The sequence below is a fragment of the Sesamum indicum genome, linkage group LG6 (assembly GCF_026168435.1).
Source record: "Sesamum indicum cultivar Baizhima isolate 11 linkage group LG6, ASM2616843v1, whole genome shotgun sequence".
In the NCBI taxonomy this organism is placed as follows: Eukaryota; Viridiplantae; Streptophyta; class Magnoliopsida; order Lamiales; family Pedaliaceae; genus Sesamum; species Sesamum indicum.
The window spans coordinates 22,508,585-22,536,152 of record NC_142662.1 but is presented as its reverse complement, the minus strand read 5'-3'; the positions used below and the strand labels follow the sequence as shown (position 1 = coordinate 22,536,152).

At 34.6% G+C, this 27,568-nt stretch overlaps 2 protein-coding genes across 5 annotated transcripts; one reads left to right on the top strand and one right to left on the bottom strand.

The window, feature by feature from the left end:
* Positions 1-1,558: 1,558 nt before the first annotated feature.
* Positions 1,559-16,891, top strand: LOC105163811 (phospholipase SGR2). Of its 2 annotated transcripts, none has more exons than XM_011082297.3 (21): positions 1,559-2,372; positions 5,124-5,224; positions 5,324-5,515; positions 6,493-6,648; positions 6,795-6,866; positions 6,979-7,131; positions 7,836-7,886; positions 8,746-8,916; positions 10,732-10,881; positions 12,057-12,122; positions 12,210-12,743; positions 12,820-12,874; positions 12,985-13,106; positions 13,312-13,384; positions 13,989-14,091; positions 14,178-14,271; positions 14,345-14,407; positions 15,568-15,616; positions 15,787-15,890; positions 16,063-16,109; positions 16,230-16,891. In XM_011082297.3, the coding sequence occupies exons 1-21, from the start codon at positions 2,165-2,167 to the stop codon at positions 16,462-16,464; spliced, it is 2,799 nt and encodes a 932-aa protein (XP_011080599.1). In that variant the 5' UTR covers positions 1,559-2,164; the 3' UTR covers positions 16,465-16,891. The 2 variants fall into 2 exon arrangements, with proteins under 2 accessions (XP_011080599.1, XP_020550736.1); XM_020695077.2 differs by having other exon boundaries at positions 2,231-2,372; positions 5,055-5,224.
* A 615-nt stretch (positions 16,892-17,506) lies between these two features.
* On the bottom strand, positions 17,507-23,300 carry LOC105163812 (ubiquitin carboxyl-terminal hydrolase 2). 3 transcript variants are annotated; one of them, XM_011082298.3, is made up of 6 exons: positions 23,152-23,300; positions 22,848-22,903; positions 20,914-20,960; positions 18,774-18,820; positions 18,538-18,640; positions 17,507-18,451 (listed from the first exon to the last, which is right to left on the bottom strand). In XM_011082298.3, exons 2-6 carry the CDS (start codon positions 22,876-22,878, stop codon positions 17,678-17,680), a joined length of 1,002 nt encoding a protein of 333 aa, XP_011080600.1. In that variant the 5' UTR covers positions 22,879-22,903; positions 23,152-23,300; the 3' UTR covers positions 17,507-17,677. The 3 variants fall into 3 exon arrangements, with proteins under 3 accessions (XP_011080600.1, XP_088738376.1, XP_011080601.1); XM_088882250.1 differs by having other exon boundaries at positions 23,058-23,268; XM_011082299.3 differs by lacking the exon at positions 23,152-23,300 and adding an exon at positions 23,007-23,145.
* Positions 23,301-27,568: the final 4,268 nt, after the last annotated feature.

The following is a 27,568-nucleotide window of genomic DNA, read 5'->3' as shown; positions in this document are numbered from 1 at the left end:
GTACTAATAATTTTATTTGTTTTGCAGGAGATGTTCCAAAAGCTGATGGAGGATCATCAGCCTCAGCCTACGGTCGATGACCACCATACCCCCACTGAATCAGAGGTTTTGGTGGCGATGAGCGAGCAGCAAATGTGGTTGGCTGCAGTCAGGGGCAAGAATAAGAGCTGTGTATTTGGTCTTGGTTCAGAGGTTCACTTCTCCAGCCGGACCTACAGATCACTATCGCCACCCCCATTGACACTGCTGCCGCTACAACCAAACCCGGCTATGGAGGACCGCAGCAGCCGGCTTGAGATGATGATGGCCGACATGATGGCCATGACGAGAGAGATGCGGGCCAACTCCTCGACTGTGGGACTGTAATAGCAGACCGCCTCCACTACTGCCCCAGCACAGCCTCTGACGGAACCCCAGGCACTGAACTACGATAAGATGGATGACTCTAATGGGGAGGGCTTAGATTAGATTTTATTTTATTTTTTAAATTTTGTAATCGAATAATACTTTATTTTAAAATAATATTTTTTTCCTAATTATTCATAATGTTTATGACATTCCATTATTTCATATATATTCAATTAATTAAATTCATAAATAAAATTAATTAAAATATATAAATTAAAGTATTTATTAAACTTTATTAAATATATAAATTAAATTATTTATTAAAATTTATTCCATTAACTAAATTATTTTTTATAATTTATTTATATTAAATAATTTTTATAAAAAAATTATTACAAAATAAAAAATTAGGAAGAATTTTAGTAATTGTAAAGAAAATGTTAAACATCTAAACAAGTGACAATTTCTAATACCATTGTTAAAATAGTTCTAAATACATATTTCTAAATAATTTTGATCGTTCCTAATACCATTGCTAAAATAGTTTTAGATCCATGTTCCTAAGTAAGAATGACCGTTCCTAATACCATTGCTAATATAATTTTAAATACGTGTTCCTAGATAAGATTGATCGTTCCTAAAACAGTTACAGAAAACTATACCAAACAAAAATTTGACCATGCCTAATACTATTGCAAATAATCACAAACAAACCATTCTAATGATTGTTCCTAAATATATCACCAATACAAACAAATACAATTTCAAGATCAGGCATGAGTATTGCAAAGACCATTCCAAAAGTAACTCGAAATAAATAATATAATCGTTCCAAATGCCACCCAATCCGTTCCAATTAAAAAAAAAAGAAGATTCTTGTTTACACAAATTCAATATTAGAAACGGTCACCAATAATGTTTTACAGTGACCGTGCCAAATTGGAACAATCATTCATTAACTGTTGTTAAATATTTGTAACGCCGTCTATAAGGATAGAATATAAACAGTTTCAAAGGAGAAAAAGAAACCCCATTTTTAAACCTGCTCAAATCCTATTTTTTTTTTTATAATGGGTATAATAGTTATTTTTATAAAAAGTTAAAATCGTTAGTCATATATAACAGAGTCATATATAACGGAGTAAGAGTTGAGTTGAATTATTAGAATATAATATGGAGTTTTTATGCAATTTGACCTATGATTCTGACATTTTATCAAATCCAAAACGTGCACTAAATTATGAAAACCGAAAGCCTGATTTATTGCACCTCACAGTCAATACCTTTCTCTTGCTATTCAATGATTCGTACGTTCCATTGATCATCTTCCTTTTCTTTTTCCCTGACAATCTGGGATTCCTTCTAATCCACTTTTCCATTTCGACTTGTGATGTCTCTTTGATTGTCGGGGGGAAAACGCAGCCAGACAACTCCGAGATTGTTCTCCTTGGGGATTGAATTTCTGCTCTGTTGTTAAACTTAACTAATTGTGGAAATATTGATCCCAAGAAGATTGAATCTTTTTGTTTATAGAATAATACCCATCTGATAATTTCCTCAAGCTGTTTGTGGGCCTGCTGAATTCATAATTTTCATGCAAAACTGATTTGGTAGTTTTCTGACTCCTTCGGCGATTGTTTTATTGGTGTATGCGGATTGAATTGGAAAAGAGGCGTATTAGAGAGGGCACATTGGAGATTGTAAAGCCTGGTTATACATTTGCAAATATAATGTCAAATACCCAAAATGGAAAGCTGTAACTTTTGCAGAAATCAATGCTGAATTTGCTTTGTTTTGAGTTTGAAAGAAGGCGATAATGGACTCGGATGTCGGGGCTGGTGGTGGTGGTGGGGTTGAGGAGACCTCGCCTGACATGTTAAGGAATACTCCTTCAAATATAAGGAGGTTGGTTAATGAGATTGAGAAGTGTGAGGGCAGGCAGAAATATCTTGCTCATACTAGGAGTCCCTCAGATGGTGGTGATGTTCGGTGGTACTTCTGCAAGGTCCCGTTGGCAGCAAATGGTTGGTGCCTATTCATCAAAGGAACTTTGTCTCATTTTTGCTCTGGTGCATGTTTAAAAAATTGTTGAATATTCTTTATGTTGATTGATGCATTTTATTTACCTTGCTATCAACCATGCTTGCTTTAAGCTTGTAATGTGAATTGGAGAAAGTTGAAGAAATGATTTAAACATTTTCTGCTTTTCTTGTGCACATATACATTGAATTGAATAGTTTTCTATGAGTATGTTTTATCCTATCTTTTTATGTCATCTTGCTGATTTTACCATAAAAGCCCCTGCATTTTGGAGGTGTGTCATGATTTTGCTTCTGTGATGGTCAAACATGCTAAGAGTGTAGGAGAAGGAACTGGAAAATAGTAGGAAAAGAATGAATCAACTGGTGGTTTTGTGACTACTTCAAGGAGATATAACGGAATTGTTAGCTGCTTCTGGTTTCTCCTTTCAAGACACGTGATCGCCTTTTTGGCTACTTCAAGGAGATACATATATACGAGTAGTTGACGAGGTCTTTTAGACTAAAAGTGAGTAGATGAGTTCTTGAGTCCCTTTTAGATGGTGGTAACTCAGACTAACAGTTAATGAGCTGCTTAATGTACATCTCATTGCCCCCAAACAGTTAGACATGGTAGGCAGATGTACAAACTTAAGAAGCTAGTATATGTCTTGAATAAGATTTTAAAGTTGATCTCATGCACAGGAGAATTTAATCACTGACAATCTAAGTGATAGTACAATTAAAAGATATAAAAATTATGTCTTCAGTCAACGGGCCTGTTCCATGATCTGCAATGTGCAAATCCACCATACGCAAAAAAAAAAAACTCTGGAGAACTGCCTTACTTCTGAAAGTCAAATTGTCTAAATGGCTCAGCATATGCCACTATGCATCCTAAAAAACAATAATTTCCATTTGATGTGATTTGTAGCACAGTCTTTGCTTCCATGCTTCAGGTGAACTAATTGGATGTGTAATTGTGTGTTAAAAGTGGAGCTCATGTTTGCTCAGCTGTCAACTCTGCATAAATATTACCAGTTTCTGACGGACTTTGCTGAAAGATGTAAAACATGTTCCAGAGCCACTGGTTGAGTGGCTAGATCTATTTGCTCCACTGTTGAACTGGCAGGGAGGTGAATGGCCACAGAGTTGTCTAGAAAAATAACTTTGAGGAGATTGGTGTATAAGCAGTGATGCTGAGGTTCCTAACAGAATATGATCATTCTTGTGCTTTGGTACTCCAGATTGCTGCGACCCAAAATACTTGGTCGTCTAATATATTGTCATATAGTTATGCTTTTTAAGGATGAACAAGATTGAACAAATAAGCCGTGGAAGATGGATCTACTTGTAGGAAAAGATAAAAGGATCTGATTAGCTCCAATTAGCAATTTAGTCAATGCATTTTCTACAAATCATTAATCCGTCTGTGCCAAAACAAATGAGGCCAAGGACTCTTTCTAGTCAACCTGAGAGTTGGAGAGGAGTGTTTAATATCTCATGCTTAGTCATATTATGTAAAGTATTGCTCTGCAACAAATTCAGTTTTACCATATAACTAAACTAACTTCATGTTTTAGCTATTCATAATGCCGTTTGCGTTACTTGTGAATTGTAACTTGAGTACTCAAATGCAGAGAGGCCTTGGAGATGTTTTAATATCATGGGACTCCTGAATGTTTTCTATTTTATGTTTACAGCATACCACTGAGTAGTGGGCAGTTAAAGAAAGTGCAGTTTCTTTCTAATTGATATTTTGAAATGGGAAGAGTGACAATGAAGCATGCACTTTAAAGTTGCTCAATTAAGAGGAAGTATATTAGCCAACATCTTTTCCTCATTTGAAGGTTGTGGGAGGGCAGAGGCAATAGAATTACTAACACGCATGACTATATTTTAGGATATGATACATGTTCTTACTTGTTGACTATTACTTGAACGTTCTGATGAAATGTAAAAATGTAAAGGCAAAAAGATTCTTGAATAGCTATTCCGCGATCAGGTTGCATCTCTAGGTACCTATGGATTTAGTTGCTCAAAATTTACAAACATCGTCATTTGTTTCAATATTGGTGAAAGTTATTTGGTTCAAGAATCAATTTGTTAGCTGTTCAAGGCTTTTTGGTCTTATATATTACATAAAGAAACGAGCTTGACGACCTTGTGAAACTAGCGTTCGAGCAGTAATTTCAATAGTTGGGGAAAAGGGGGCTAAACGGGTGGGCTGGACCAGCAGGGTTTGCTTGAGGTGGTACAGGCGTTTGGGGTAGGTCTTAGGTCCTAGCAGGAGTAGGCATGTCTAATGCAGTCATGATGGTGTGTACCTAAGATATTCTTATCTGATGTTTGTTGTGCTTATTATTTTAGCTTCTTTCTAAGTTGTAAAATCTATTCTTTATAAAAAGAGAAGGATCACAAGTAGCTCAGCTGAAGAAGTTATGAATTTGCTGCTCATAGTTTTCTTTAGAGTGGCTACTAAACATAATTAATGGCAATTTGTGGTGTTACATTTTGATTAATTTGTCCAACCTGGATTACCACTGCCAACTGTTAATGTTATTAATTTACTGCTGTAAATGGGTTCTGGATCATGAACGCATGTGTCCAATAGCTTATCAATGGATAAATACTGGTGATCCTTAAATGGTAGTTGAAAATGCCTTTCCATCTCTACTGTTTTGACAGAAGACGCATCTGTTGATTGACTCCTCGATGGCTTCCACTAATGATGAATATTGCTTTCTATCTTTCCAGAGCTAGCTGCATCTGTCCCACAAACAGAAATTGTGGGAAAAGGTGATTATTTTCGATTTGGTATGAGGGATTCTCTTGCAATTGAGGCATATTTCTTGCAGGTCATTTCATTTTCCTTCTCTGCTGTGGTTTTTAATATGAAAATACTGTATGTGAAGGGTAATTGTACTGTTACTGATTGATATTTGTTGTATTTGTAGAGAGAGGATGAGTTACTTTCTAGTTGGTGGAAAGAGTATGCAGAGTGTAGTGAAGGTCCAAAGGGGACTGGTCTTAATTCCAATTCATCCCTACAGACAAAAGAATTTTTTCTGGAGAGTTGTGAACCAGATCAGCTATATGCAACTGAAGAAGAAAGAGTTGGTGTCCCTGTAAAGGGAGGATTGTATGAGGTATCTTCATTATCTGTAGTCCTATTATCATGTATGGTTTCTTTATAAAGGAAGAGTTGGGTGAGAAAATTTTTCTTGGTAGCCCGTGTAGCTTGTACTCATGAATCCATGATAGTCATGGAAATACAGCTTATCTTGCTTAATATCCAGATGGCTGTGCCATTTGAACTTGCCCCATTATTAATATTGTTATGTTAGTGTGTCCGACAAATTCAGCTTTACCTAGTCCAAGAAACAAAAGATCATGTTTTCCGTAGTGCTTAAATACAGAAATCTAATAAAACCTTAAAAGATTCTATATCTAATTCCATTCGTTGGTGTTCACTATTTCATACCTGGTCATTCTCTCTTGGCCAAAGTGTTATTTATTGCGAAAGAAAATGTGCTTTTGGCCTGGATCAAATTTTGGTAGTGATGCTCTTCTGCATTTCTTTTTTTTTTGGCTTGAAGAAGAAAAGTTGTTATTCTGGGTGATAATTGTTTCCTTTCTGCAACTTTCTTCTAAAAGATATGTGAATGTACTAATTAAACGTGGCAAATAATTATCAGTTGTGCAATACTGTCAGTAGGTTGCCAGGTTTTAATATTTATGTAAAACCAACTTGTAGTTATCTTTAATGGGCAGAAAGTATCTACATACTAACATTTATGATGGTGGATTTTCTCAATGCTTCATTTATGTAGTCTGGATTCCTGGTGTGACTGTAGAGAGGTCTAAGTTTAATCTCTTGGCAACAGCCTTCGTTTTGGTTTGTTACTTCAGAAATGTGTTTGGCATATTTTCCGCATCAATCACCATTGAATTGTTGACTGTAGTCCTGATACTTTTCTCAAAGGTATCTATGCATATCTCTTGCATGCCCTTTCTGTAAACTGTTTGGTGTCGAAAAACTATGCAGATCCCTGATCCCATGGGTGCATGAGTTCTCTGTATCAGAAAAGAAAACATAACATGCTGAACAGAATTATTGGTGCAGGTGGATTTGGTCACAAGACATAGTTTTCCTGTATACTGGAATGGAGAGAATCGGCGTGTCTTACGAGGCCACTGGTTTGCTCGTAAAGGTGGTCTCGATTGGCTTCCTCTGCGTGAGGATGTTTCTGAGCAATTGGAGTATGCATATCGTACTCAGGTGCTCTCTGATACTTCCATTTTTTGCTGTACTAGTTCACTAACTAGATTACAGTTTTGTCTTCCTCTTATTGTAAGTGAAGATTTTCGTCAGTCTTCACTGATGTGTCAAATACTTATTGAAGAAGGATGTTACCTTGCTTTCAGGTCTGGCACCGAAGAACCTTTCAACAGTCGGGTCTCTATGCTGCTCGAGTTGATTTACAAGGCTCTACCCCAGTATGCCCTATGCTTTAACTTAGAATTAGTAATTCCTTGAGATGTGCTTTCTAGTTGTGGGGACATGACAAGTAATAAAGTTAATCCTACATACGTGCTTTTGTGGTTGCAGGGACTGCATGCCCTTTTCACTGGTGAAGATGATACATGGGAAGCTTGGCTAAATGTTGATGTTTCTGGGTTTTCTGGTGTTGTAGGTTTTGGAGGGAATGGTATTATGCTAAGACGTGGATATGCTCCATCGCAGTCGCAGAAACCTACACAGGTAATTTGGCTACTACCTATTTCCCTCTTCAACATGCTGACTTTTCTTATGGGGGCATCTCTTTCTCTTACGCTGATTGTTAGAGAATAAGCATGTTAATGACCCATGAGAAATTGAGTGATTTGGAGGAAGAGAGGACGGGGGGTTTGTTTTTGCTGCCTGACATTGTATGTACAGTCAGTTTACAAATTGTTTCATAGTTAATCACTGCAGAGTTTTATGATGTGAGACATACCATGCCGAATTTGATAAGCCATGTCAAATCTACTGAAATGCATTAAGTGATACTACAGAATTTTTAAAATTTAGGTTGTTGTATTTGAGTGTTTTCAACCTTGTGCATTTTTTGGAAGCATCAAGTGACCACATCTTTCCATAGATATCATTACACCACTTGCAAGTTGTTTTATATTAAATGAAAAACTGGAAAAATAATGTGAAAAAGAGTGGTGTTCTCCTAGCAAGATAAAGATGTTTGCAAAACTTGGGACTTTTACTGCACATTGTTCTCTAGCGGAACTCTTCGGTTTCTCTAATTTTATGACTGCAAAAGTCGCAGGCTCTCAAAAAGATAGCCTTGTCATTGTTATATTCTTTATAAACTACCAACAATTAGAAACCTTTTTGTTTACGTGGAAGCCATTACTTGATCTTATAACTCAAAGTGGACAATCCTGCTGCAACTATCTTTGTTGTTATTTCAGGATGAATTACGTCAGCAGAAGGAGGAGGAGATGGATGATTACTGTTCGCAGGTATGCGAACAAATGTTTTAGGTGTAGGTGTATTGGTGAATCTCCTGTATATTTTGTTACCCCTTAGTGAATGTCACACACAAACACACATATTCACCAAACAAAATGCCTGACTTGGAGAATAATAAGACTCAATTGTTGCTATACTTCATGTTTGGTAAGTTCGTTTCCAAGAGATATTGGTGGTTTTTCCAGTAAGAATGGAGCTTTCAGATTCTCATAACCTACACCTCATTCAATAAACTCGAAATGTAACAGTGCTTTGATAGAACCTTTAAAGGTTGTCATATTAGGCTCATATTAGGCTTGGTTAAATTTTTCCCCTTGATGAGAGTACTGAAAGGCCTTGGACAAATGGTATTTTTCCAGGTTATTATATTAACTTCTTCCTTACAAGTTTAATTTCTTGATTTGTTTGAGCTTGACTCAACCCTGAACGTTGTTCGTTTTATAGCTGTCTTGTTACCATGGATTAGCTACTGCCATAGGCTGATGAGAGCAGAATGCATATATGCATGTGTAAAATCCAGTTGTATAATGTCATAGATTTAACTGGAAACCAGATATAGTGTCTTGCTGCATTGTTTGGGCTTGATTTCTACATAGATGTAGCTGGGAAGCTTGGGGAACTTAATATTGTTCCTCTATGTGAATAACTTGTATGTAGAACATATCTCGTTCGTGTTCGACTACGTATGTTGGGCTGAAGTATAAAGAACTCAGAGGAAGTGAAATTTTATCTGGAGGTCATAATTATATTTTTTTTTATTATGGTTCTGTATGTTAGTTTTCTTGTAAGTGTTGAATGAGAAAGATTCTTACCTTTTAATACAAGCAGATGTCATTGTTTCTGGTCTAGGTTCCTGTTCGTCATTTAGTATTCATGGTTCATGGTATTGGTCAAAGGTTGGAGAAGTCTAATTTGGTGGATGATGTTGGAGACTTTCGGCATGTAACAGCAAGCGTTGCTGAAAGACACCTGACTTCTCACCAACGTGGCACTCAGAGAGTTCTTTATATTCCTTGCCAGGTATTACTGTGCACTTCCATAATTCATTGCTGTTATCGTACATATTTGCTCCTTTTTATTTTATGGCTAGTTGTATTTTTTATTATGTCCAATGGAACATTTTCTAATGTTGTTTTCTAGAAACTGAAATCCTTCATAATTCCTTATATTTGTTTCTGTAAATGAATGAGTTGCAGTCTTTCTTTCACTAATGCTGATGTCGGGCAAATACTTGGGTATATTCAGACAACCATGGGATATTTGAAGCTGGATATTGAAAATAATTGTGGCTGGAACTCATTGAAATATTTTGGATAGGGAGACATTGGGCTTCATACAATATAAGGGTAAAATTACTTTGGTGCCCGAGTTTTGTCATTTTAGTTCGTGTGATTACAGATGACTCTATTGGTACCCGAGTTTTCACCATTAATATCGTTTTGGTACCCAATTGATATTTTTCATTTATTTTTCTATTAGCTATTTATGTAATACCATTTTACCTTTAGATATTAAGATAAAAGATTATTTATATATATAACTATATGTGTATCAAAGAAAACTAGCTTGTATGATTTTCTATCAATTTTTTATTTTTATTTGATAGTTTTTACTATCTATATTCTCGATCTTTATAAAAAAACTCATTATTAAACATCTTGTATGAATAGCCAAGTCAACTCAAGAAATAGATTAAATATTGTAATAATGATATAGGAGTTCAACATTTGTTCATCATCAAAGTACTTTTGCATCTAATCAAATATTAAAGTTTGGTTGCAAAACTTGGTTACTAATTGAGTTATTTGTAATTACTTAGGTACCAAAGTGACTTTAATAACGAAACTCAGGTACCAATATAAATTTTACTCTATTATATAATAAGAGTAGAATGTATGAAATAGTATTCTCGATAGAGTAAGGTTGTTTTTCTATGCATATTGGTTTTTCAAGGGTTGATGTTAGGGTTTCCTTAGCTAGAGAATAAAGGCAGCCTATTTTCATTACCAAAACATAATAACTCACTTGGGTTCTGATTTCTGCCTTGCACCAAACAACCTAATAGATATTCTAGTTTAATCTGATCCAGTCTAAGAGGAGAAGAATATAACTAGAAGATAATATAAATAAATCATTGCCAATAGAAGAATAAAGGTGAAGCTATTAAATGGCAATTCGAGTTCACCAGCCAGAGAAAAGCCATTGGGATAGGAGGATTCTATCCTGCTATGTACTGTTTAAAGCAATTTTATTCTTGTCATTCAAAGATTTTGTGTGGCCACTTGAACAGGACTTGAAATTGATGAGAAAAAGTCACTATCTGTCCCATGTTTCATGGGCTTGAATAGTCTAAAGCTAAACTATTCCAACTTCTTTAGTGAATACTTGATTGGTTGCATCATGGTCCTGGTACCTACGCAATGATATAAATTTCCATTTGACAATGTTGTCCTTTTCATCTTTCCAACAATATGTAGTTTGTGCGTATATCAAGAGCTATAGTGGGTCATATGGGCTTTAGCCTAAAAAAGGGGCTTGTGATTATTCATGAGTAATTTGGAGATCTTGCCAGTTAATTTACAGAAGAGGAATTCTTACTAAAACCAGTAGTTAATTAAGATATAAGATATTATTCAGGCTATCTTATACTGGATGTTTTGCCACTTGTTAAGCTATCTTTTTCAAGGTACTTGTCTACCTTAGCAGTTGCTATCAGAGGTTGTGAATATGTTTAGGTCTTTTGTTGTCCATTTTTCTTGTTTTGCTTGCAATATTCACCTGGCTTCTCAGAGTTGCTGTTCCTTGTGCTGTTTTTGTTATTTTTGCCTTTTACAGTGGAGGAAGGGCTTGAAACTTAGTGGTGAACTTTCAGTTGAAAAAATCACTTTAGATGGCGTCCGAGGGCTGCGTACCATGTTGAGTGCAACTGTTCATGATATCTTATACTATATGAGCCCAATCTATTGTCAGGAGATCATAGACTCGGTAACCCCTATGTAATCTCTTTGCTTCATGTCTTCCATGTCTCTTCTTCCTGCTCCCCTTTTCTCAAGAAATACTTGTGGGTGCACTTAGTTTCTTTTTGCTTTGTTATATCTCATTGAAACACAAATGCTTGTTTCTCCGTGCATATACTCATAAGAAGCTCTGAGGTTTGATGTTTGTTTGGACGTTTCATAAATTTATTACTTATCAAGAAAAGTTATTGTTTTGTTAGTCTACTAGAGTAAAACTGAAAATAAGGAATTGTTTGCATCACTCTATTCTTTTAACAGTATTCTTAGTTAGTCAATACGATTCTATAATGCCTATCTTTTCTGTTTTTTAGTCTTGTTGAATTCTAGTTTTGTTATATTCTCTTGCTGTAAAGTTGAGATTTATTTTTAAGTTGGGATCCTGCTTCAATTGCTATATAGTGTAGCAATTGCCAATTCTCCGAACCATAATACCACTGGGGTCCCATTATAGAGGTCCACACCCTCAAGTCCTGGTATTATACTGTTTTTTCCGTAATAGAGGAACAACCCCTCAGGTCCTCATGATTATGCTGTCCTCCAGCTGTTTGCTCTGTTAGCAATTCTTACGGAATCAACAAAATACGGCAATTGAATTCAGTTTTATGCCCTCGACTTTTTTATTTCAGGTGTGGTAAGTTAAAGGACCAAATTGCACTTTTTTTTCTTTCACTTGTCATTTATTTAAGGCATTTATGTAAGGGGGACGAAGTGCAGAAACAAAATCGGCAGTGAAATAAAAGTTTGTGTATATTTATATGTCCAAGCAGAGAAATAACTGGCGGTTTCATTTGCATTCGCACGTATGGGGGCTCTGTAAGATGGTTCTGCCACTTATTTTGATATTGCTTGGGTTCCTGAGCTTCAGCTTCCTTACCGACTGTAGAGAATTTTTGACATTGCGACCTGGGGTCATGCAGTATCAACTACAGTCTAAACTAACCTGCCGACCAATAAAAAGTAGATAATCCAGTCCATGCTCTTTATCATTCAAAACCCCTAAAAAGGGATTTAGGCCTAGGCCAGTAATTTGGGAATTTTTGACAGACAGCAGAACTCCTTATATATCTGCAAAATGAGTTCTCTTCCATTTATTAACTAACCTTAAAAATTTGCTAACTCAAGCTGTGTTCATGTCCTGTTCAGGTATCCAACCAACTCAACAAATTATATTTGAAGTTTCTTAAGAGGAATCCTGGTTATGATGGAAAGGTAAATGTCCAACTTAATTTTAATTGTGATCTGATTATTCAAGCTTACTCTTCAAACTGATTTGTCTAACTGTGAACTAATTTACAGGTTTCCTTATATGGTCACTCCCTAGGAAGTGTTCTATCTTATGATATCCTTTGTCATCAAGAGAATCTGTGTTCCCCATTTCCAATGGGGTGGATGTACAATGAAGAAAAAGCAAGTGAGGCGTCTTGTTCTATCGGTAATAACGTAACACCCAGCTGCAATCCCATCTCGAATTCTGGGGATGAGAGCCCTAAGAATATTGAAACTGCAAGCATGGTCGGTGATGTGGATTATCCAGACCTTCTCGAGGACTCTGTGGAGGGAAAAAATAATCCATTGGGTCCTCCTGCATCATCAGAGTCTGATGTATCATCAGCTGACATTGGCTACCAGAAGATATATGATGCCTCATCATTAGATGAAAACACCAAGGAACCTTTTCAAAATTCAAATCACATGGAAATCTATAAAAGTGATATGATGAATGACACAAATAGCATGAAAAGTGATCTTGTACCGTACGATGACAGGACAGATGACAAGGATGTTTCTGGCAATAATAAAGATGAAACAATTAAATCATTGAGGGAAGAGGTAGCTACTGATGGCTTCTCTACGTTGCTTGTTCTTAATGTTCATTTAGATTCTCACATGGTCACCTGTCTTTCAGATTGAGTTCTTGAAAGCAAAATTCAAAGAATTAGAAACTGAACGTGTTGAGAAAGGTATGGCGTGTGATTTCAATATGGTCTCTCCACCTCTGATAGTGTTACTTTAGAAACTTCTGGGGTGTTTTTAAGTTAAATGTCCTGTATTTGATATGAATTGCTACCAGATAAGGCAAACAAGAGTTCACCACTAGTAAATCAATCTGATACTGAGAGAGCTCAACCTGGGGATAGAGATTCCTCAAAGAGTTATAATCCCAAGATACGATACACAAAATTAGAGTTCAAGGTAATCTCCTCCCATCTCTTCTCTTTTTGGATGTTGGCCTTAGGGACCATTTCCTCAGTTCAGTTGTTTAAGAGGATGCATGCTCAACCCTCAGCCGTAGTGCTTTACACCCTCTCCTAAAATCTACTAGCATCTTCCTCTATTTTGTATAAGATTTTATGCAAAGTTTGCTTGTCAGATTAATACACGTTGGTTATGATGTCAGGTGGACACTTTCTTTGCTGTTGGCTCTCCGCTTGGGGTTTTTCTCTCCCTCCGCAATATCCGCATTGGAATCGGTATGAAATGAGCTTGATACTTGCATCTACCATTATTCCTCTCCTGCTTTTCTTTATACTTCTCCTAATCTGAGGTATCTTTTAAGCATGGGGATGTCATAATGAAAAAGTTTTTCTTATTGATCATAAGATAGATCACATGCTCAGTTGTCATAGTTTTCAGTATTTCTTTTTGAAGTATTTCACTGGTTAAGTTGCACTGATTGTTCTTAAAAATTAGGTCTTGTATAAGTTGATTTGAAGGTCACATCAATTGCTGCTCATTTGTTCTTTATGGCGGACAATTCCAAATGGTAATTAGTTAACTAGCAACGTCTTCAGTTCTTTATTGAAAACGATATTTACAGTTCAGTACAAATGCTGAAATAACATAAAAAGGCTTTGCCTTGTCTACAGTGTCTCATTGCTCACCTAAATTCCAGAAAAGTATTTAAAAGTTTTGCCTTGTCAACAATGAGTGGTTGTTTGTTTTATTATGAACACACTGAGAATTTAACCTTTTTATTCTTTCACAATTTCTTGCATGTCAGAGTTGTTATCTTCAATTCACCTGTTGAATTTGCATTTCGTTTGATTAAACATCTTCAGCTGTTTGGGTTGCTAGGCAAAGGTAAAGAATATTGGAAAGAGGAAAATATAAATGAAGAGATGCCGGCATGTCGGCGAATGTTTAACATCTTCCATCCTTTCGATCCTGTGGCTTACAGGTCTGTCTTTTACACTTTCGATCATGATATTTTGATTTTCTTTTCCCGACAAACCTCATATCATGTGTCACTTATTTTTCACACAGAATTGAACCACTTATCTGTAAAGAATTTATACACAAACGTCCCACCATTATTCCTTACCACAGAGGTGGGAAGAGGCTGTATGTTAGGTTTCAGGTAAGACCATTATATATTCCTAAACATATTGTCTTAATTCCTCAAATCTTTGTTATCATACTATGTCATGCAGGAATTTAAAGAAGGGCTAGCTTCACATACTCGAACTTTAGTGGATCACTTGAGCACCATAAGGGTAGGTAACTATTGGTTGTGTTTCTCCATTTTTTATTTTCAAAGTAGTCGTTTACCTCAGATTTGATCATTTTTTATTCTTAGCCACTGTCTTTTCTGGCATCTAGACTCTCTTGAATGATGAGTTCTGATTTTCAAATAAGTTTTATGCCTTCATCTTTACTTGCCTTCAGTTTTATCAAACTTCTGACTGCTTCAGTTACAGCCTTTGTTTAGAAAAACAGCTAATAAGGTGATCTTAGATTGATATCCTGGAAGAGCATATCTGTATGTGGTACTATTGTCCTTAGAATGTAAGAGCTATACCTTTACCATAATTACCGTTCAGTTAGAGCAATGATGTTAAATTTCTAATGTAAATTTGTGAGCAGTGTTTTGTTTGTGAACTCTCACCCGGATGTTGGACTGTCCTTACCAAATCGATATACATTCTTAAACATGTAAATGAAGGTCATATCTAAATCATTTTCAGTTTTGATTTGCATTCCTGTGGCTATGTTGACTGTAATGTGCATCACAGATCATAAATATCCACATATAGATTGTTTTCTCCCTCTAATAAAAAATCACAGGAAGGTTCATTTCTTAAGATTTTGCGTAATTGTTCGGTAGTGGAAATGTCATTTGTGTCTTAGCTGAAAGTGCTGAAATGGCAAAAGGTCGAGATAACTTTTGAAGAATAAGCCGGTAAGGTGTGTTTGTGAGAGCAATTGGTAGAGTAGCTGAAATGATTTCATCAAATGTACAAATTTAAACAAGGCCAGTAATGTAATTTATTTTGTACAATATTCACATAAACAAAGCTTTAAAAGGCGAGAATTTTGATGTTCAAGAGTGTTACAGCGCAGGTTCTCTTCCTGTACTTTCATTCTTTTCTCATTACTTTCCCTCCACCAAGCATCATTATTTCAATTCTTTCTCTCTACTGCAATATCTGCCTACCTACCCCTCGCTGACAGACAAACATTTACGCTCAAGTTAAGCCAGATATCTGAAGCTGCGTCTATTGATGGCAGCTTCTCACAATACAAAAACTTCACCGTAAATGGTTTTTGAAGTGAATCATGTTTTTGACAAGTTAGCTCAACTTATGCCTTGATTGCAAGAATTAATACATGTTGAGCAGATGTGTTTGATTAATTGCAATAAGCTTTTTAATAGGTCAAAGTGCTGACAATCTGTGAATCAAGACGCGCTGACAGTTGGGATGGTAAGCGTGCTCTCTCTTTCTTTTTTGCTTCCCTATTTGGTGATTAGCCTCCATTAAAGCTGTTTCTGATAGATCACATTTTGTTTGCTTTATATCATGCGAGGCTGGAAGCCTTCCATTTAGCAACCTCATTGATTGTTTTCTTGAATTTATTGCCAAATTTCTTGCAGTGGAATCTGAAGATACCAAAGAAAAAGGAGAGAAATCGTATGGTGCACTTATGCTGGATAGACTGATAGGAAATGAAGGCGGGCGAATTGATCATGTGCTACAAGTATGTGCTTTGAGTTTTGGCCTGTACACTGGAGCAACCATTGTAGCTCATCTTCACGACTAGAGGAGCTATAATGAGGCTACTTAAATGCACGCCTGCAATTCAAATTTCAACTTTCATCCTAAATTCAAACCAGGAACCTGTTTTCATCTCTTTTACTCTGCTAATGTAGGACAAAACGTTTCGTCATCCATACATATCAGCCATTGGAGCCCACACGTAAGCTTCATCTTTCTGATCCTGAACCTGGCAGATTTGATATGGACTGGTGATTGGTTCACTACTCTGGAAGCTTTTAGGATTCTGATTATTGTTTTGATATGATTGATTTTTTGGCAGAAACTACTGGAGAGATTCCGATACTGCTCTTTTCATGTTAAAGCATTTATATCGGGATATACCAGAGGAACCCATCTTGGCAAGTGACCAAGTGGAAGACAGTTCAAAAGATGAGAATGGTTTGACGGGTTGGTTTGATCAGAGGGAGGTGGCTGATGAAGAACTCCCATTGACCTTTGCTGATAGTGTCATCAGTGTTTCTCCCAACAATGTGAAGAGAATGATGAAAAACTGAAAGCTACTGTGCAGAAAGCTTGTTTGTAGGACTGACTTTTCCTCAAAAGAAATCCGAGACCATTAAAACAACTTTGCAACACGCCGTTTACCTGCATATGTTTTGGCCATATAGCTCTTTCAGTCAACTTCGAGGTGCTGCAAAAGAGGTTTGTATTTCTATTATTTTCTTACAGGGGTTTACAGTCAATCACCATCACCTCAAAAATGGCGGGTGATTTCAGTAGTTCACGGAGGATTCTTTTATATGCAAAGAACACATAGGTTCTGTGAAATACGAGATGGAATAGATGGGGGAACATGTAGCATGTACAAATGTAAGTATGGATGCAACTTTCTTTTTCCCCTGAAATATGTAAGATAACATGGCTTCAAGCAAGTTCCATTTGAAATGATACTGTATAGCTTGTATAGCTCATTCTTCGGTATCTGTATCTTCTCTTTTAGGAAAAGGGCTTGAAATGATGAACTCATTTTTCTTGCCCTGAATTTTCATTTGAGTGCTCTGGTCTTTTCAAATGAATTGCTTAAATAATCCAGACTCCGGGATATAGAATGGAGCTAGCTCAACTATTGGTGTTGGGAATTGAATTTAGCGTTAAGTCAATATGTGCAGAAAATATGAAAAGAAAGTAATTGTAAGACGTAATAGTTGGAAGAATTCTCCTACATGTTCCTCAAGATTGAACTTACCAGGATAGTTTTATACAAAGTTATTAACTACTTAAATTGGTGCATGAAAGAATTGTAAAATTGTATCGTTGAGCCTGAATGTTAAATTGGAGCCCTCCTAACAATTGGTACATTGCAATCAGTCCGATGATTACTTCTCATATGATATTCTATGCTTCGATTAAGTTTTTGTCCACTAAGTGTACTTAATGGAGGGTCAAATGCATATGTAGTTTCCTGTTACTTTCTACTCCAATAACTTCTGACAATGGTCTACAAGTACCTCACCAAAATCAAAGAATTAGTTGTAATATGCTCACAGATGTATTAAGTTATCCTATACTATAACTGATATGATAAGGGATCCCCACTTCGGTCTCCTCTTGAAGAGGACCATAAGCAAATGCAATTAAAAAACAACAATAATCTTTTCGACACATAAACAGATACAGAAATATCTATGTTAAGAAACACAATCATGCACTGTTATAGTAAGATAAATTTAACATCAGCATTTGACTTGAGCAGTATATAGGTCCCTCTTAAGATTTGGTTGCTTTCTGTTTGGCCTTTTCTATCAGAGGTCTCAACTGCTTCTTTTCTGCAAGAATCTTCAAAAAGTTGAACAAAAAGGGTATGTAATTGTGCTTACGGCGTATATTTTCTGTTCTCCATTTTTTAAACTTCTCCTCCTCCATCAGTATCTTCTCTGTGGCAGCTTCAATCCCAGCATTTATTTCTGAAAGTGTGATATTCAGCACTTCCACATTGCCCCCGTCCACCATTCTCTCTGATTGCAAGGCAGCAAGCTGCTGGAGGATACGCTCCCTCCTCCTCTGGAGTTCCTTGAGCTCAGCTGTGTAAATCTCTTTCCTGTTCTTTATTATCGCCATCAGATTGAACCTTATTTCATTCTGGGAGTATCTCTCTATGCGCTCATGAATCACTGGTTGTACCATACGCAGCCATTCGATATCATTTTGACCACCAGGGCATTGCCCAAGGCTTATAGGTCCCTCCTTCAGTCCATCGAGCTCGTAAAGTACGCCATCAACTGGTATATAGCTTATGAAGTGATAGACATCATCTTCTTTTCCAGCGACTTTCTCCTCTTCAGGTACAAAGGGCTCAGGTCTTGCAAAACTATTATGAGCTGTACGAATTGCTTCGCTGTTATTGATAGCCAAACCTTTAAGTTCGGGTGGAAAATTTTTTGTGAATTCTTTAAGGGCTGACAACTCTGGCCCAATATCAATATCGGGACTGTTCATCAGGATCGACAGGATTGCTTGGGTTGCACACGCATTATTTATTACCTGCAATTATAAAGGAAGAGAAATATGGCATCAATTCAAAGTCTCATTTATTATCCTCCAACAAAAACTCTGCTATCAATATTAACCTGGCTGGCGAAAAACAAGTTTGGGTTTGGATCCTTTATTACAAGGCGGTCATCTTTTTCACCAGGACGCCATTTAAAGAGGAATATCAGCCCATATATTGGCCTGTAAATGAAGACATGGCAAAGAAATCAAGAGTCATGGACGTGAGAGCGAAAATTTAGAAAAGCATTATTTGGCAAAGGGCAGAAAAAGAAATTAATTTATTAACAGAGTGCGATATGGGGAAGCAGTTTACCTTAGATTATCTAGGGAATCAAGATCCAGCGAATACAACTCCTCGACCTGATTTAGCATAAATCAAATAAGAACCTTACTCTTGCTGAATAGAATCTATGGGGGGGGGGGGGGATACAAGAACACAGGCAGCCAGCAGATCAATTCCACATTTACACTCCCAACCCTCATATTAGCAATCAAAGAAAACAAGTACAACACGATGTACGGACAGACAAGTCATATATTGCAGGACAAATATATAAGATATCCTAGAACCTGGAGGACTGAAGATGATAAGCTTTTCCTTTAAATGACCATGATGGGATTAAGCATTCTTCTATCCATACGGACAAAGCTAATAAATTACTAAGCTTCAGAAATGGCAAGGGATGATCAGACTAAATATAAGCATAACTTTCAACTGATCAATCTGTACCTCCCATATCCAAAGTATGAGTTGAATTGTTGGCTCTTGCACTTTGTACTGTACATATCAAATTTAACACAACTAAAACTCTCAGATTTACGATACAAATGGCAGTTTACCTCCAAAAGATCTAACTCATGGAACCAAAAAAATCCAGCACCTTCCCACTTACAACCTCAACAGCTGAAGTCTAAGCCTATGAGCATCAAAATTTTGTAAAAGTTCTCCAAAGGCCATAAAAAACCTATGTTTTGGATATACGTGCAAATATGGAAAATTATCATTCACCAGAGACCTTGAGCAATCAAATCCAAATGATATCATAATGAACTCAACATCATAACCCTTTTCCAAGAAGAAGAGAACTCCTTCGAATTAGACAAGGACAGAAAATACATTTTTGTCTTGTCCTCTCTTTGTCGGACATACAGCTTATACCTTCTCTATTTTTTCCATGGTTGTTAAACTAAAACATAGAGCTAGTAATCTCAGGTTTTTTCAGTGGATGCATCTCTAAGATCATCACCCTCCCTACTTCATTGGCTATAATAATTTCTTTTATATGCCATACCACCAAAAGAAGTATGACTTAATTTATCAATAGATTTGATATTCAAAACATCCATTCATCAATGACTAGATGTAGAAACAGCCCTAATGCAGATAGTATTTCACCGAAGACGGATAGAATGCCAAGAAAAGAACATGAAGCTCAGGGAGCTGGTCACTAATGGCCTACAAAATTGAGGCACTAAGGAAGCTGAGAGATAGACAACCCAGGAGTTTCATGAATAATTCCATGAATATTTTCAACTGCCTTTGAACATTTGGCAATTGGCACAAACGTCAACCAAATAAATGGCCTCTACAGTAAAATCCACCTCTATTTCTTGTTCTATCGAGAATATGTAGATTCGTTTTCTTTCTCTACAAAATCAATTACTAACATAATTGCAGCAATTAGCAAATGATTTTGCACAAACATTAACTTGTGTCAACACTGCAGATAAATGCTTAAGAATGATCACAAAGTATTTTCTTTTCAGGAGAATATAACTATAAATTAGTAACCCAAAATGACAAAACACTGCTTGTATCTAAAGCAGGACAGTATTCCAGTCATCATTTGAAGTACATAATTAACAATATTAATGCGAGAAAACCTGTGCCCGCAGGAGGAAGCTAACTAAACTAACATCACGGTTTTTCGATGATGGCAGCCAAAAGAAAGAGATCTAAACAATACTTGTGAAGAAATCATCATAACAATGTAAAGTTCAGATTCGACTAATCGATGCACTAGGGGTTGGTTTGGTGGATTATTTCAAGTACAAAAAAAGCAGTTGAGTTTTCTTGATATAGAATGAAGCTTCATAATTCAGGCTACTGAAAAAGTAACAACTAACCTTCTGCTGGAGAGCTATTTAATAGTTTCATTATTATACTGGTCAAGAGGACAAAAGCTACAGAGAGAGGAAGATTATTCTATTATTCGCGGGGCAAAAACCTATTAAACTGATTGTATCGGTTAACCAACTTACTCCTAGCAGCATGTTAATCACCCAACTGGCTGAGTTCAAAAGTTAATGGTGCTATTTAGGAAGACCAAAAAAGAAATAATGGGAAAAGAACGTAAGCTACTCAATATGCATGACTTCGAATGGGGCATCTATAACAACATGAAACTCAATTCTAATGCACCAAGCACAAATGGTTAATCTGCTACACTAACCTGAACGCCTTTAACTTGCATCTGCTGTATAAGTTCAGTGAAAACACCTGCAGTATAGACAAACTTATCATCATGCATCTAGAACTTTGGACATCATGGAAAGAAGTGCAACATGTACAGTATGGAGTAACCCAGCCGGAAGAAGCTCATGAAAGTATTCAAAGACGGTTAATCTAAGAGAAGAAACAAATACATGTGCTGGATAAGACATGACATACTTCACCATCTTGAAACAAGGAACATGAGGCAAATGGCTTTTATAAGAGTAACCAAGAAGCATTTATTTATATGGTAGGGAATGCAGATAGGTAGAACAGTTACACCCCTTGTGCCCTTCCAGTATCTTACAAAGGCTTTCTAGACCCAGCTTCATCAGATAGTTCTTCGGCTTATAACTATATAACCTCATAATTTGTCTGGTATAGCCATGATAAAAAATCTTGTCTTCTATACGAGGATGAAGCACGTACAAAATTCAATGATTGAGAAACCTAATTGAGCTTCTGAAAAGCAAACAATAATATGCATACCCTCTTACTAAACCAGCAACAGTGCAGAAGTTGGAGCAATTCAAAAAATAACATTCACATTACAAACTAAGAAGTTTCTGAAACTTATTACTTTGTAATGTGAAGGTGTTTAAAATAATGGTGTGGGTGACCTTGAAATAGTAATAATAAGGATGATGACAGACTTTTGCATACTCTAGCATATGATGTTGGAAGATTTGGTGGCTTTAACTGTTAAATCCCAGGTTAAAGGACTCTACAAATGATGGGCTATTTCATTTCGTAGTTGCTCCAACTTATGCATCTTATAACGGCTCAGGTTGTATAATCTAGTTGAGGTGCATTCTGAAACAAATAAATAGCGACCTGTCTTCTTTTTCTTCCTTAGCTTTTTGTTTCTAACTTCCAATGACTTTGTCCAGATGGTTAGCCTCTGAGTTGCTTGAATTTTTTATCTTGGAAAGTCAAATGGGATTCACATTATGGATAAAAGAGCCACGTGGGTAGCTTTTAAGTTGCTAATTAGCTATATATCTGGTCTTGGCAAAGTTAGAAAGAATGTGGTTCCAAGTTAAGAAACAAGAAATGATTTCTAATATGAATATTATCTGTGAACTACTCCAACTTTTTGTACTGGTTAATTGGATCTGAATATTGCTCTTCAATGTTGACAAAACTGATTTTTCCATTGTTAACAAGATCTTTTGTGCTGCAACAACAGCATGAATTGTTTTCATTCAAGCAATAGATGTAGTTTATACTTATGGACTAACCCCCATCTTCATTCGTAAGGTCAAATAGACACATTATTTGGTCCTTACTATGTCCTTGCTTTAAGGAAAATCAACAAGTTCCCAAGTTCCATTGTCACAATATACATGGTACCAGCCAGTGTGTGTTTTCAACTGATTCAATACAGCAATATGATTTGATTTGTCCGTTCTATATGTAAAATAGGACCAATTCTAAGGCTTGAGATGATAATGCTAGAGCTATGTTAGAAGGATCTGGAGGCACACGCGTTAGAATACATATTCCATTTCAAGGGCTGAGAAATTGGTTTATCAGAGGACAGTCAACCTTCCGATGTAAAACCCCTTTCCAACACCGCAAAGTCGCATAGGAAGGTAAGACCATACAATGAGCTTTTGACCTTACGCACATATGCTCCAAAAAATAATTAAACAGATAAAAGTGACAACAAAAACATCCGAGTTCAAGTCTCATGTAGTCACCAATAAGACCATGCTTAAGATGTCATTGTCTTATCATTACTATTCATGGCCACACAAGGTACTATAAGTCGCTTCTTTCTTGTTTCATCACCACCTTTTTTTCTCCCAAGGAAGATGCATCATTAACATTCAAAATCAAGAAACAGACATAAAAAATTTCAGACATTAAAATAGCAAAACCAAAACATACCAGGATCTGACTCAATAGTGCACCACGACATGATTGTATAATCCAAATTCCAATCACTGCAACCCAAAAAAACCAAAGGAATTCCAATATTAGGTATCCAAACGTACAACCGCTATCATAACTATAATTCAAATTCCCCCAATGGTAATCGACAAAAACCTGTTACAAGCACACCCCGACGAAGAAAAATTGAAACCGGCAGAATTTTACCATTAAAAAACAATTCTTTAAGGAAACAGCTAACTCAGGGTCTTATACTCCCTGCTTTACTTTGCCAATACGTTAGAATAATGACTGAGAGTACCTTAAAAAATTGAACGGCCAAACTGGCGGTGGCTCAGCGGCGACAACGGGGTTTTTGGTGCGGGGTTGTGAATTGAGGTGAACTTAGCGAAACGGGTCGGGTATTGGTGACTTGGGTGGGAGGGCCTTTACAAGTTCAATTTGATTAGATTTATTTTTCCTTACAAATTTAATTATGATGTCATAGGATAGATTATATTTATCTCCTCGAAATTTGACATAATTATATAGAATTAAATATTTTTTAAAAAATATACAATTACACTCTTTTTCAAAAAAAATTTAAAATTATAGCTGTACCCCTTTCAAAAATTCTTTATTAAAATCTGACCTCTTTCAGTTAGGAATTAGACGAAAAATACTAACGAAAATGGGACAGGTGTAAACATTGATTTTTGAGAGAGTAAGTATAACTTTAAGACTTCTCTATGAAAAAAGTGTAATTTCACATTTTTAAAGGGGGTTTAAATGTAATTAACTCTAATTATGTATATCCCTTATTTGGTAAATTACAAATATGCCTCAAGTAAAAATAATTATTAGACGATAAGGTAACCATTACTATTTTACTTTTATTGATTTTTTTAAAATTAATACATCTGAATAAATATATAGAAATTTTTTATGATAGGTAAAATAAATAATCCGTATGTTAAATCAGTTCAAACAAATATTTTAAAAAATTTCAAAAAATATATAAAATTATAATTTATAATCCAAACGAATATCTTGGTCAATTCACTATAAAAATTGAATAAAAATCTAACAGGGGCTAATTAAATAGACTTTGTTAGATGAACATTAAAATTAGATGGAAAGATATCTATAATTTTTCAAACAACGAGTAAATATTTATAATTATGCTAAAATTTATTAATAAAAGACAAGTGCAGGTGTTAAGCAATAGAGCCGTATCAACTACTTTTTTCCGACTACAAAAGTAAACGGCCCCTCAATTTATACCCATCTGTTGATTCATCCATGTTTCATCTTTTGGGCACTAAATATATCAGTGATTATGATCTTCTAAAATCTTGTAAAATATATTGAAATATACCCAAAATATCAATAAAATTATATTACATTGTAAAATATGAGGAAAATACCCATTTTGAAAGTTTAACTTTTTTTTTGTTTTTTTTTTAATTTTTGAAAAAATAATTAAAGCTAAAACATATTTTTTTATGCATTTTTAATTTTTTTTCTGTCATTCTGATTGCAATCATACACGTAAATTTTTTCAATCATTAATCTTATAAACTAATAATAACTTTTTAATAGCGTAACATCACTGATAATTCTAAATTAATAAAAATTTAATTATCAATTTCATCTGAATAAAAAGATATATTGATCTGAAATTATTAATAAAAAATAAAAATAAAATAAAAAAATATATTGATTTGTCGACACCACTAACAATCACATTCACTATTCCAAACATATTTTTATTTTCACTGCAAAACTTAAAACATACATTTTTCACTGAAACTGAAAATTAAAAATTTAAAACATAAACAAAACGATTTAAATTATTATATTTTTGTGAAGCCAAAATCATCCCAGGTGACGTAGCTGTAAGGGTTGCTGTACAATTTAAAAATATGAGTCGATGGTTGGTACTGCTATAACTTTTAACATATCAACGAGTAATGACTTTGATGAAAATTAAAGTAATAATGTGTATGAAATATACAAAAATCAGTAGGTTTAGTGATGAAACGTGTAGAAAACGAGTAGATGCTGTGAAAATGAGAGGTTTTGCAAATTAATATGCTTGTGTGAATAATTAAAATGTGAAGTTAACTCTCTTGATTTTCTTAGTCCCTCTTCAAAGGAGTCGGAAAAAAAGATCAAGGAGAAGGTTGCGCACAGTTTAGATACTGTCGAATTTCATAAAGAGTCTGGTTTTATATAATAATATCAGTGCAATTGTATGTCACGTCATCCGTGTCCCAAGTGAGTAGAAAGAAAATCTTTATTGGATTAATATATATCGACGCAACGTCTTTTTATAATCACGCAAACTAGAAAAAAGTAAAAAAATCGGAAGTATCTGACCAAAGTGCTACAATAGCAATTGGTATCGCAACTTATTATATTCTAATAACCAGTAATATTTAAATATTAGGATAAATTACAACTAATCTATTACTTAGATATGATGAAAATAATAAGTTCAATATCGTATCGAGCCCTCTAAACGTAATGAAGACAGATATGTACAAAAAAAAATGTTCGGCTACAGTGGATTTGGGCTGACATCCACCCTAATCAACCCAAGAAAACGACCCCCAAGTCTATAACATATGTAGATATCAAATTACTTATTTATACTAATATAAAAAGAAATAGATTTCTCACTCGCAAATAGCAGTTTGTAACATCACTACACCAAATCTTAAGTTGATGATTTTTTTTTATTTTTAAAAATGTGATGTATTAATTTATATATATTTTTATTTATAATATATTTTAAAAAAAATAATTTATTATATACACAATAAATTTCTTGCTAGGACAACTATAAGTATGTAGGTAATTATTAGGGTGAGAGAGTGAGGGTGAGGGGCCTCTGCCTTTAATATTTAAGTCCATGGAGTTGGGCCCCCACTCTAGATTGTAAGTTGGGTGGTGTTTGCAATAATTTCAAATAAATATTTATTAATTTATTATTAAAAAAATTACAAAAAAATATTATTTTTATTTTTATAATTTTTATTTGTTGAATGGTTTGCATTATTATATTTCGATAAAAAATTTAAACAGCTCCATATCAATTTTTACAATTTATCGATAACAATATAAATATTAAATTATTTTTTAAATATTTTAATTTTTTTTAATTTTAATGCTTGTTTTAAAATACTTTCAAATTTTACTATTCCTTAATTTATAATTTTTTGTAAAATTTATTTTCATAATATAACGGAAATTATTGACTTTGATGTTGATATGATATCATAAGATTGAAAACATGTGCCATCATAAAGATGAAGAATTATGAACATTTAATTTAGCAAAATGATGATATATAGAAGGAAAAATGAAAGTTGAGACCTTGTTGAAAACAAATTATATGACTAAATAGAAGCTAATGGTCCCCTTCAATTAATGCAGGACAGATGTTTGTTATCACCCATTCAAATTTTAGTGAGGGTAGGAAAATAGTGTTATGAATATTGTGTGATTTGTGTTTATTTATATATTTAATAATAATTTATATATGAAAATATCAATATATAATTTAATAAAATTGATAATATTATCAGGATATTTAATCTGATGACATAATTTAATATGGGTAAATTACTTTTTGTTGTTCGAACTATGATCGTTTTTATATTTTGGCATCTAAATTTTTTTTTACATTATTTTTCATCAATTTTTTTTTTGTCAAAAAAAACATTACATGCAGTGCACATCTGATTTTTAAGAGTTATGTGGTGTGATATTTTCTCATATGCATGGCATGTGATGTTTTTCTAGCAAAAAAATGATTATGTATTGTAAAGTGCAAATTTCGCAAAGTTGAGATGGCAAGTTAACACAAAAAAAAAAGTTTAGATGCCAAAATATAAAAATGTGTATAGTTTGGATGGCAAAATGTAATTTACCCAACTAATAAACCATAAGAAATTATAAAAGCTATACACTAATGGAGAGTCGCGGCATTTATTGTTGTCTGAAACCGTGATTGTCCCCTACATATAGATTTTAATGATTGACCATGACTCAAGGATTAAACCACATTAGCTCTCAACAATATTTAATTCCATATGCACGGCTACAAAGAGATCATAATCAGCCACGATCATGTTATCAAAACTTGTGGGACGTAAGACGTACTTAAAACCTCGTATAGAAAGTGATTTTATTAATGTCAGTGATTGTACACTTATTTAAATTTAAACAAAAAATAAAAAAAATATTTTATTATATCATAAAAAATTTAAGAAAAAACTATTAAATATGTGCCTACATGATACTTATTTGGATAACTTCTATAATTATGTTTTATTTATTATATATATATAAACTAATAATATGTTTTATTTCAGTTTTTATGTTTCATATTTATTTTATAAATATTAGAGTTAATTACATTTAAACTCTCTCTGAAAATATAAAATAATACTTTTTTCCCAAAAATTTTTAAATTATACTTACATCCCATCTGAGAATTCTCTATTTACACCCGACCTCCTTTCGTATTTGAACGAAAAATACTGATGTTAGTGTTAAATTCTTCAAATTTGAAAACTCTTATTTCGACTTTAGATGTACAATTTTAAAAATAAATTAAAAAAGATAAATTTAAATTAAGATTATTATAATAAGGTAAAGTAGTATAAGGAAAAGTTGAGTTTGTCTACGGAAAAAGACTAAGCAGTTGGAAGCACCCAAGTTTATGGTTT

Coding starts and splice junctions, on each gene's coding strand:
- LOC105163812 (XM_011082298.3), bottom strand. CDS start 22,878: ATGTCGTGGTGCACTATTGAGTCAGATCCTG. Junction 20,961..22,847: donor CACTATTGAGTCAGATCCTG/GTATGTTTTGGT, acceptor TCTATACTGCAG/GTGTTTTCACTGAACTTATA. Junction 18,452..18,537: donor ACTTGTTTTTCGCCAGCCAG/GTTAATATTGAT, acceptor TTATAATTGCAG/GTAATAAATAATGCGTGTGC.
- LOC105163811 (XM_011082297.3), top strand. CDS start 2,165: ATGGACTCGGATGTCGGGGCTGGTGGTGGTGGTGGGGTTGAGGAGACC. Junction 2,373..5,123: donor GGTCCCGTTGGCAGCAAATG/GTTGGTGCCTAT, acceptor CTATCTTTCCAG/AGCTAGCTGCATCTGTCCCA. Junction 15,891..16,062: donor GAATTGATCATGTGCTACAA/GTATGTGCTTTG, acceptor CTGCTAATGTAG/GACAAAACGTTTCGTCATCC.